This window comes from Vicugna pacos, chromosome 1 (genome assembly GCF_048564905.1).
Source record: "Vicugna pacos chromosome 1, VicPac4, whole genome shotgun sequence".
Lineage (NCBI taxonomy): Eukaryota > Metazoa > Chordata > Mammalia > Artiodactyla > Camelidae > Vicugna > Vicugna pacos.
In genome coordinates this window covers 76,939,213-76,951,340 of record NC_132987.1, presented here as the reverse complement: position 1 = coordinate 76,951,340, position 12,128 = coordinate 76,939,213, and the positions used below count along the sequence as shown (strand labels likewise).

The window sequence follows — 12,128 nt, the reverse complement described above, 5'->3', positions numbered from 1 at the left end:
CTCAAAAATTAAACATAGAATTACCACTTAATTCAGCAATTCCACTTCTAAGCATGTACACAAAAGAACTGAAAGCACAGACTTGAACAGATACTTGAACACTAGTGTTCACAGAAGCATTACTCACAATAGTGAAAAGTGAAAGCAACTCAAGTGTCTATAAATGGATGAATGGATAAACAGAAAGTAGAATATACATACAGTGGAGTATCATTCAGCTTTAAAGAGGAATTAAATTCTGACACATACTACAACATGTCTTAAAGACATTATACTAAGTGAAATGAACCAGGCACAAGAGGACAAATACTGTATGATTCCACTTGTATGGGGTACCCAGAGTGGCCAAATTCACAGAGGCAGAAAGTAGAATAATGATTTCCAGGGATTAAAGGAAGGGGGTAATAGGGGCTCATTGTTCTTAGGTACGAGTTTCAGTTTTGGATGATGAAAAAGTTCCGGAGATGAATAGCGGTGACAGTTGCAGAACAATGTGAAAGTATCTAATGCCACTGAAAGGTATGCTTAAAAATGGTTAAAACTCTATGTGGTGTATATTTACCACAACTGAAAATATAAAATTAAAAAAAATTATTGAAAGATTTGAATGAATGTCCTTTCTTCCTTTTTGTTTCAGTTGCCAGGAATTTTAATGTTAAATGAAATAATTATAACAACTGTGATTCCTTCTTTTCACAATTGTGATTTTCTATTTTGATGATCATTCTAGACAGATCATTCATTGTAAATCTTTTTGGTAAGCAGGCATGACTATAGATTTTTAGAATGTGAATAAAAAACAAAGGGAAATGAAACCACTGTGTTTTCAACGCAGTGGAAACCCCACCTTTGGGATTCTAAAGATCTTTGTTCCCACCTCCATTATGTCACCCAATACATCTTATGGTAATCTGTCTGCTCTTTTCTCTGCTTCTTTCAGTAGTCTATATGCTGAAGGCAGACTGTGTCTTAGTCAAGCCTCTGTCACCCAGGTAGCAAATTTACTGGCACCATCAATAATTAATTAAGTAATGCTTCTTAGTCTGAGATACAAGGATTCTATATTAGAATAGTGGTTGAGAGAATCATTTTGAGGAACAGCAATTAAGGGAGATTGCTGATTAATTTCAACATTTTCCAAAAACCAAGATGTGAGGTTAACCACAAGGAAAAGGGAGCAGGCCTGGGGTCAGGGATCTGAAGAGAGTATATGGCCATATCTTCAAAGTAATCCTTACTTTCTGTGCCATCTGCTTCCACTTGCTCTTCTCTGGGTTTCTGTTTAAATGTCATGTTTCCGAAGTGCAGGATGGCACCAGTGAGTTTATAGGCTCCATGCTTCTCATGAGGAAGAAAGCCCAAGATGTCCAAGGCTCGCTGTAAAAAGAGAAGCAGATGGCCAAGTCTTCATTTGCCTAATGGCTGCAGTGAGCGCCTCACCCCCGCTGTGTGTCACACCTCCCTCCACTCTGTGGGCTGTGGGCTGCCGAAGGGAAGGAGAAGGGAAGAAGATGGATCACTGCCACAGCCCCAATGTATAACAGCTCCGTTCAAAGCTGTGCAAATCGGCCCTGTTGGCACTTGATCACCTGCAGTCTCTGCTTATCCCTTTAAAAGAGAATTAGGAAGGCAAATGACTTGACTTGTTTAATTTCCAGTGGTTTTAGAACTTCCCTCCAATGCCTTGCTCCCCTCCTCTCCCTTCCAACAATCCACCATTAACTGGCTCTACGAGGTACATTACTTTGCCTTTCATGGTTACAGAAGGAAGTAGCACCATATCTGATAGGGTGGCTTATTTCTGGGATCCCATATGTTCCCCCAACTTTATCCCGGTGCAAGTCCATTTCAAAGACTGGCAAAAGGAAGTGTTTAAGAAAAGAAAAAACATGTCACCAAAGAACAGCATCCTAACAAGCCACTGCACATGGTAATGTGTGTGTTCTCACACCCGCCAGGAGGGTGGAAATTCGTACAATCTTTCTAGCGGTTAATTTAGAATGTGTATCAATAGACTATAAAAAATTCATAATCCTTACCTAGTAATTTCACTTTTAGGAATCTAGCACAAGTGAATCTGATCTACCATAAAAGTATTTGCCTACAAAGATATTCACAACAGTAGGGAAAAATCCCACGACCTTTTAGTCTAACAATAGGAGAATGGCTAAACAAACTTAGAACAAACGTCTGATCAAATAGTAAGTGTCCATTTAAATGAGTATGAAGAGTTTGTAATAACACTGAAAATGCTTAAGATTAATCAAAAAAGCAAACTATATGTCAAATAGCATATTCAGTATGATTATAATCTTTAATTTAAAAAAATAAACCCACCAAAGCAACTATACAATAGCAACCCCAAGGAGAAAAAAAAAAAATAAAGACCAGAAAGTTATACTCCAAATAAAAACAGTGGCTGTCATTGAGCTGAAGCATCTTCTTACTCTTCTGTATGTTCTGAAATTATGATACTGACAATGTACGTTTTTACAATAAATAAGTAAACTGGACAGAAGCAGTCCTGGAGGGGCTCCTTGTATTCTCACCCCTAGGGGAAGGAAGTTCACTTGTCCAGAACCCTTTGAAAGAGAGAAGATCTAAGATGCTTGCTTTCATTGCCCATTGTCTTTACTAGACTTTGCTCTGATAAGTAACAAGCCTTACATCTGTGGCCAGCAATTCTTCAGCATCATCCAAGCTCTCCACAGCGACGACTCCATGAGAGCAAAAGTGAAAGTCAGAGGGATTTTCAGACACCAGGAGCATATCTGCAGTGGGAAAACTGTCAGTTAAACAGCTTAAAGAAATCCACGAGGCTTTAGAAAGTAATTGACCAATATTCACAGTTTACTCTTACAGCTTACAGCATACTTGTAAACAAGCCAAGATAAAATCCATATTCTACACCTAAACCTCTGCAATCAATTTTTGCCCTCTATTAACTTGTCAGTCATGTGTTAATGCCTCCTGAGAGGAGACCAGGCAGGCCAAATCTGAAAGCAGATTCAATTGCAGTATCCTGAACTGGTGTGAAAAAAGAAAAAAAAAAAAAAACCAGATAATGCATGTTGGCAAAACTTTGAAAACAGGAATTTGGCCTAGATACGTGGCTGAGAGCTGGAGGACAAAAAATGGTTTGTAAAATTATAACAGGCCTAAGCTTCAAAGGCTAGAAAGCAGGCAGACCCTGGGGTCAGCACCTCGGGAACATTAGCAGTATAATCCTGTCACATCATGTCCTGCCTATTAGGAGGCTGAGTCTGTCTTTCAAGAGATGTGTAAATCAGCTACTGTGTTCAACGCTGCACCTCTGATATGTCTAAGACTCCTGACATGATTCACTTAGTCGGGAAACACAATGCAGGCTGAAGCCAAGGCAGGCTGTCAGAGGCACAACAGCAACTGACTTGGCCAAATCACATTAACCTCTTAAAGCTGACACTCGCTCCCAGTGAAGTTTTTTTGAGCTGATCCGAGTTTCCTGTTTATTACTCAACGTTGTGATGCTCTATTATCCTGAACCCCAAATCTCAAAAACAAAAAAGCTGGGCTACATGAATATTCACAGCAGCTCTATTTGGAAACCATCCAAATGTCTATCAATAGTTAACAAACTGTTTTGTATCCATATAGTGGATTATTATTACTCAGCAAACAAAGGAATGAACTATGAATACGTGAATGAACACGAAAGGATCTCAGAATAATCATGCCGTGTGAAATAAGCCAGACAAAAGAATATGTACTGTATGATTCCATCTTACAAAATTCTAGAAATGCTATCTAATCTATAGTGACAGAGAGCACATCAGTGGTTGCCTAAGGACTGGGTCAGGAGAGGAGGGGTTGAGGGAACGAGAAAGGGCAGGAGGGAAGAATTATAAGAGGTTACGAGAAGACTTTTGAATGGATTCATACATTATCTTGACTGTGGTGATGGGTTTACTTCATGGATACATATGTCATCGCTTATACTTATGTTGATAATATTTCAATAAGCTATTTTATAAAAGTAATTGGGCTAGCCCAAAAGAAATCAGGCTGAATGCAAGTACAATATATATTTTTAAGTAGAAATATAATCCATAATGATTTTCTAAAGTATTTACTTGAATGGTGATTCAAATGTTCCTTAAATGTTAAGATTTCTCAGGAATCTCCTTATATTCTTCTTCATGTCTCGATTTATATCAACAAATATTTGTGGAGATCAAATAATGTGTCAGGCATTATTGTAAGTTTCAGGGATAGATCAGTGAAAAAAAAATCCTGCTCCTGTCTTCATAAAGCTAATATCCCAACAAGAGGAGACAAAAGTTAAAAAATAATGAGTAAAATATATGGCATGTAAGATGGTCATAAGTGCTATGGAGAAAAATACAAGCAGGGAAAGGGAATACAAAGTCCTGGAGATGGAGACTTGAAGTTTTTAGTAGGGTGATCAGGGAAGGCCTCTATAAGGTGACATTTGAGTAAGACCTGAAATAGTTGAGGGACAGAATTATGGATAAGAAGGGGAAGAATGTTCCAGAAAGAAAAAGTCAATGCAAAGGCCCTGAAGTGAGAGCCTGCCTGGGATTTTGAGTGGTTCAGGTAGGTCAAAGAAGAGGTGGGTCATGAGGTCAGAGAGGCATCCAGAAGCCAGATGACAGAGTCTCACAGGCCATGGTGAGGATGTGGGCATTTATGTACTATGTGAGATAAGAAGCCATTACAGGTCTTTGAACAGAGGAGTGACATCATCTGACTTTTTTTTTAATTTACTATGGCTGCTGGAGTAAAGACAGAGGGACAGTGATGGGAGCAGGGATACCAGGAAAGTGCTGAATAATTCAGGAGAGAGATGGTGGTACTTGGCTGGGGAAGTAACAACAGACATGGTGAGAACTGGCCAGAGTTTGAATTTTGAAAGTAAAGTCAATAGGATTTGCTGGTGGAACAAATGAGAATACGGTGGGAGAAAAGGCTGATCAAGGATAACTCCAAGGGTTTGGGCCCAGGCAAGTGGAAGGATGGAGCTGCCTTCAGCTGACCTGGGAAACACTGTGGTAGGAGCAGGTCTGGCAGGGTGAAGTCCAGGAACTAGGTTTTAGGAAATGAAGTTTGAGATGCCGATTAAACATCCAAGGGGAGACATAGAAGAATCAGTTAGCTAGGAGTCTGGAATACTAAAGAAAAGTCTAGACTCATGATTAAACTTTGGAAGTCATCAGATAGAAATGATCTTTAAAACTGTCAGTCTAGATGATCTGTCATAAGACAGATCCAAGGACTCAGCCCCAGGGCATTCTAAAGTCATGGGCTAGATGAAAGAAAGAAACCTGCAAAGTACTGCCCAGAGATTTAGGAGAGAAACAAGAGAGAGTGGCATACTAGAAGCCACGAGGGGAGATTTTCAAAGAAGAGGGAATAATCAGGGGCATCAAATACTGTCCTGACTGCACACTGTCAAATATCTCTATAGATACTTTGGCAAGTTTCATTCATGTCTTTACTGAAAACTCTCAAATCTGTATTTATTTTCAGAGCTCCACACGTAAATGTCCAACTTCCCAACACACATTTCAATGTGGATGACCATAAGTAGCTCAAACCCAACATCTATGATCTAATCTATGATGGTTTCCATGTCTGCCCTGAAGCTGTTCCTCTTCTGTGGTTCCTTATGCCTGTGAATGTCACCACCACCCCCAGGCCAGACACCTGCTGCAACGTCTTGCCTGTTCACCTCCTTCACAGCTCAAATCAAAGCATTTATTTACTCTTTTTTCTCTACCGTAAGTAAGTGGGAAGAGGGAGAGATGCAAAACTACAATGGTCCTTTCTCTCAAGGAAGCTAGAGGAATAACACCCCCAACAGTGCGAAAAATGCTTCTGTGTGTCTTTAGGGAGGGGCTATGTATCAGTTGACTGACTCATTTAAAAATAAATCTGCTTCCCAAGATTGCTTTGCCAAGAATTATCTTTTAGATTATACTAAATCAACCTTTTAGAGAATTTTCATTTTACTGTCATGTTTCTTTTGTCATTTTTGATCATTTTCATCCTGGTCATGAAGGTCAAATATGCCATATTTGACATTATTTTCTCTATGTTAATATAGGGAAATAGTTGACTAGAAAGGCTCACTACTTGCCCAGAATCACATTAATGACACATTGAATTTAGTGCATTGCTTCTAAGACTTCTGTTAGACTCTGCCACCTACCCACCCAGCCTGTGTTTGTAACTATGACGGAATCACATTTCCTTCTTTGGCATGGACAGAAGGAGGGTCTTGCTTCCACATAAGCAGGCTCGACACTGGACAAGCGCTGAGGGAGACTGAGCAAAGGGCAAGAACACCCCATGCCTGAGGACTAGAGGACTGGGAAGAGGAGAGAGGAATCAAGATTCAGGAGGGAGCTAGTATTAAGGCAGAACAGCAGGCCCAAGTGCTTTGTGTGTGTTTCTCCCTCATCACCTCCCCGCTCCAGGCACATCATTTCTAGAAGTCACTAAGCACACCCAGTAAACCTCCTTATGAGGGGGAACACGGCTGCTGCGCCAGCATAACCACTCACTGGAACAGCTGCACTCAGAATGATGTGCTGCTCTAGAGAATGTAGAGGCTAAAAGCATGAGGGTTTGAGGAGCTCTGAGAAGCCCTGAGCTCAAAATATCTTCCCCACTGGGCCTTATGAAAACTTGTTTTCAAGGAGCAATGAATTTTAATTGGGTTGAGGCTTGAGGCTATCTCAGAGGAGTATCACGTAAACAGGGATTCCTTTATTTAATTAATTTCATTTCTACCAAGAGAAATGGCCTTGAGAGAATGAAAAAAAAAAGTGAATGCATTTATTATGAGACACTATTAGGGCCAGAGAGACTGTCTAGGCAGGTAAGGCCCACACAGAAGATTGTTGACCAGGCTGTGGGCACATGGAGGACAGGGGAGCTTGTCTGGAGGGGTGAGGTGGGTAGCAGAGAGAGAAAGAATGAGAGGATGCTAAAGGGGTAAAAGTCAACTGCTTCATAATTTCAAAAAGTACAGATGAAAACCTTTGTATGGGTTCACTGTTAGAGCCCACCCTCTGGTAGAGATGCAGAGAACCCATTAAGAGTATTTTATCATTCAAAATTTTGTCTTACGTGTTATCCTGACATTAAATTTTGCTTTCTAAATGGCTGAATGTTCTTCAAGACTCAACTGTATTTACCATGTAAAAGAGCAAAGCTGACATCAGGCCAAAAAAAAGTTCAGGCTCGCAAAGTTCTATAGTGAGTACCTCTATGACACACCACCCATCATTACCTGTTTCTCAGTACTGCCATGTACAGCTGAAGAGGTTGTGCACTGCTCAGCTGCAGAGAGAATCATTCACATAGTCTACAGTTTGAATAGCATTCTCTGGTGTTGGGAATTGCACCATCTCCACAACCATACACATATCTTGTGCCCTCTAACAACCAGTGGAGAGAAAGGGAGTTAAGATAGGAGACTAGTTCAAGAGAGATGGGTAAAGGGGCACAACTGAATATTCTCCAGAATGGGAGGTCCAGGTGCCGACCATTTCTCCCTCCAGGGCATTCAGGCCACCAGTAGACAGACTCAGGAGCATCTCTTGGCAATCACCACTGTGTATCACCGTCACACACTTTATGGAGTGAGTGCTCAGGGCACTAGGCAAAGGGTCAAGGATTCCAAGAGACAAGAACTGGTTTCCTGACCTGTCTTCCTTGAGTTTAGAGACCACTTGAACAGCAAGAATGAGTACAATAAATAAGTAGAAAAAAAGTCAAAGAAATGAAGAGAAAAAGGAAAATATATGCCAGACCAAGCTATACAGATGGTGCTGAGATCTGAAGAGTTTCTAGGAGCCATCTCTGAGGGAATGGAGAAAGTGGGTTTTAGCTGTGCCTGGAACAAGAGTCAGCCTGACCTGAAAGGAAAAGGGAGAAAGGATGCTCAGGCCATGTAGAGGCTCAGCTGGGACTGGCTCTGGGGTAACACGTCACTCCATTTCCTTGGCTCCTTCAGCAGGTGGCCAGCCTCTGCGGTAATTTTCCACACACAAATGATCCAATTTTAGGAAACTTGGACATAATCCACATATTGCAAAGATGTGCCCTCTTGAGTCTCTGCTCAGGACACTTGAAACTCTTCTTTGTCAGCCATAAATAGAAAGAGTTCCAACATTTACAACGTCCCAAAGAATGATAATTGGTGTCATAAACAAGTGGACTGACAATACCCAACTTGGACCACCAGATGTCAGTCTATGCACAGTAATCAATCTCAGCAGCCCAGAGACTCAACAAAGTTCATGAACTCCTGATAAGCATGAATTTTCCATAGCAGTCCAGAGTCTTCAGATGGTTCTACTAATAAACAGAGATGCTCCAAAACATCTTGCATTCACTGCTGGTACCCACACAGGACCCTATGTGTGTCAAGAATGTTAGATTTGTCAGGACAAACCAAAGGGAAACAAAAACAGTCTGTACCAGGTTTAGGTGGAGGGAAGGTGGGAAGGAGAATAGTGGTTCTTCTATCAACAGCTGCACCCTGGCAAAAATAATTGTCTAGTTTGCAGAGCTTCCTCCATTTGGTGAGGGCACTTGGGAGTTGAGGACCATGTAGTCAAAATGCTGCGGGATTTATTCCATACTTAATCTAAGCATAATGGGCTGGGGGATTGTTCCCCACCAATTTGTTCACCTGGATCTCAGATATCATCCCACATTCACTCCTGTGGAAGCACTGTTACCCTCAATGGCTTAATTCACATGCAAATCCAATCAGCTTGTCAATCTCCCCTTCCAGTGACCTTCCATAGCACTCAAGATGTAAACTCTTTGCCATAGCCTGCAAGGTACTGCTTGGTCTGGCCCTGCCTACCTCTCCCTGCGTTACCTCCTCCACTCTGCCACAATGGCCATTGTGCTATTCCAAGAATAAACTAAATGCATTCCTACCTCAGGGCCTTTGCACTCAGTTTCTTCCTCCAAGAACTTTCTTCCTGGAAATCTTTGCCTACTTGTTCTCTTATTCATTCAGCTTTCTGGAAAATATTGCCATCTCATTTTCTTTTCTGCCCTTGTATCTAAGATACAACTTACTTACTGTCCTACCAATCCCCATTTCACTCCATCCCCTTACCCACTTTATTTTTCTCTGTAGACCTACAGTCTCTGAAATGTATATTTCTTTGTTTACTTGTTTGTTACTGTCTTCCATACTAGAATGTAAGCTCGTGAGGCAGGAACCTGCCTGTCTTATTTCCTTCTCTACTCCTCGTGCTTAAAAAGCAGAGCCAGGCACATGCAGAGCAGCCCCACAATCAATATTTGTTGAATGAATACATGAAATTCATCCTCTAACTCCAAAAGTTGCTTTTCTATTTCTGCCCATGGGACTACTTTTATCCTAGTCAAATTACCAAACTTGGGGGGATTTTTGACTCACCAGTCTTCATCATTTCTACAGTTAATCATTGCTAAGACCTATTCTTCCATGAATCCATCCTCTTTTCTCCCCCATTCCCACAAACACTGCCCTGGACAATTGTCTTGTCATCTCATACTGGGACTCCTACAATCACTTCCCTCGGTGTTTCTGCCTTCAGTCCATCCTGCCCACCATACCAGCTTAAGTGCTACTGCTCTCAACAAATCATGACCTCCTATGACCCCATCCCACCCCGACAAAACACACACACATACCCCCACCCCCTCCCAACTCCCTGGGTTCAGAAACCATCAGAATGAAATCTCACTACTCCTCTATGCAAATTCTTTCCTCCAGTTAGCCTGGTCTCTCTGTTCCCTGATCTTGCCCTGCCTTTTCCTGATACTGTATGCACTTCTCTTCCTGAGGGAAATACCTTTCACTCAGGTTAAATCTCCTTTACATTCTTCACACTCTAACCTAAATCCTCCCTTCTTTGCAAAACTCTCATTGACTGCTACACACATAGTGATGTATCCCACCTGTGGCCTCTTGTCTTTCCCACCTACTTAAAGGATTAGTGGTTCTAACCATTTAAGGCCTTAAAATATCTAATGCTTTTTAGACACACACACACACACACACACATATACACACACACATTTATTTACCTCTGCTAGTTGCCTGTCTACTTCCAAACACTACCAAGTTGGAAAAAAAAAACTGTTACCATTTACTCTCTATCCATATAAATTTAAAGAACATTGGCTCAATTTCTTACATTTTAGGATGAATATACTGAGTTCTAAAGAGGCTGTGAGAATTATCAAATAGCACTTTTTCAGGTCCGATAATCTGACTTCTGCCTCTTGTTTTAGAAGGACCCTCAGCTCCAGAATAATACGCTTACCATGAAGTTCTTTTCTTCCTGACAGAATTTGATAGAATATATGGTAGTTCCTCTCCCCTGGCTGCTGGAAAATCACCCGGGATTTTTCAAGCAAATCTGCATGATGAGATATCAAAAAAGATTCATACTTAGGTGATCTTGCAAAATTAGAAGAAAAGTAATCACAGTGCAATGCTACTCACAGATGTCAATGTCTGCAGATGACAGCTTGCCTCTGGCACAAAAGTGCATCCTGATGAATTTGCCCTGAGTGGACACAGAACAAACATTCCCAAGAGTTGCAATGGCTTCATTATACATGTTGCTCTTAAAATGATTACTTCCCTTAAAGTTAAAAAATGCAACCTGGGTCTGAGAGGGCACCAGTGAATGTGGAGAGGCAGCCAGAGTGGTCATCAGGACCAGCAGTGGTCTGGAGTCTAGTCTCAGACCTGCTAATACCCAGCTGTGTGGGCCGTGTGCATCACAGAATCTCTCTGGGCCTCAGTGTTCTTTTTGTTGTTGTTGTTTAAGGGAACCCAAATCTTTTTTTATTAAAGTATAGTTGATTTACAATATTGTGTTAGTTTCAGGTATACAGCAAATTTATTCAGTTTTATATATGTGTGTGTTTCATATTCTCTTCCATTATTGGTTATTATAAGATATTGGAGATGGTTCCCTGTGCTATACAGTAAATCCTTGTTGCTTATCTATTTCATGTATAATAATTTGTATCTGTTAGTCTCATACTCCTAATTTATCCCTACCCTGCTCCCTTTCCCCTTTGCTAACCATAGGTTTGTTCTCTATGTCTGTGAGTCTGTTTCTATTTTGGGGCCTTTTATCCAAAAATGAGAAAAAGAGTATCTGCTTAGCGTATTCTTTCATTTTTTTCCAACAAACATTTGTTGAGCATCTACTACGATCCAGAAAACCTGCTAGGCACTGGAGATATCACATTAGAAAGATAGGTGTGGTCCCCTCTTTTCTAGATTCTAGTGTAAGTAGTTAATGCAGCAGGTCTAACAGGAGCATTTGGTGTGTCTTGAAATCAAAAGGAAAGCCAGTTGTGCAGGAGATTAGCAAGTAAGAGAAAAGAGAGTAGATAGGCATCATATTATGTAAGCCAGGTGGCCACAGGAGGTTTTATTTTGTGTGCTCAGAAGACACTGCGCAGTTTTAAGCAGAGGAGTGGTGTGATCTGATTTATGTTTTAAAACACCACTTTGGCATGAACAGATGGGGCTCCGTTTCTTCCTTATTAATGAAAAGCCATAAGACAGGATCTAGTGGGGCAGAAAGTCTGCCTGGAGGTGACAGAGCTCAGGTCAGAGCACCAGCTGCAGCCAAGGAGGCAGTCCAGTGGCAGCTAGAGCCTGCAGGATAAAGAGGCTGGTGGTAGAGTGGAAAGCGGCCTTGTGGAGGTGGCCCCATTCAAGGAAGGAATCAGAGCAGGACAGCAGTCTGGAAAGGGAAGAAGAGGGCTTCCTACAGGGGGACTGAGCTGTTAAGTTAAAGAATGCAGGATAATGGGAGCCACACACACAAACATACACATGAATATAAACACACATATATCTAAGCATGTATATACATGTAGCATGTGTACATTTACACACATACACATATACGTATACAGAGTATCAATTGAAAGAATGTAACCTGGATTTCTTGATTTTTTTGAACTCCCTTTTCTCTCTTCTCCTTTCTTCCTTTCATCTTTTTAAACTTTGCTTCTCTACTTCTTTCTTTCCCTCTATCCTTACAACTTTTTTCCCATTCTTGTTTTTTTCAATTGTTGTC

At 41.1% G+C, this 12,128-nt stretch overlaps 1 protein-coding gene across 1 annotated transcript in view; it reads right to left on the bottom strand.

Moving 5' to 3' along the window:
* The window catches only part of MYH15 (myosin heavy chain 15), a 133,081-nt gene that overhangs the window by 106,934 nt on the left and 14,019 nt on the right, over positions 1 to 12,128 (bottom strand). Inside the window, exons 8-11 of the mRNA XM_072970807.1 lie at positions 10,526 to 10,589; positions 10,344 to 10,439; positions 2,668 to 2,771; positions 1,239 to 1,377 (exon numbers count right to left, since the gene is read on the bottom strand). Of these exons, the coding sequence (XP_072826908.1) occupies positions 1,239 to 1,377; positions 2,668 to 2,771; positions 10,344 to 10,439; positions 10,526 to 10,589 (403 nt within the window). The remainder of the gene's footprint in view (positions 1 to 1,238; positions 1,378 to 2,667; positions 2,772 to 10,343; positions 10,440 to 10,525; positions 10,590 to 12,128) is intronic.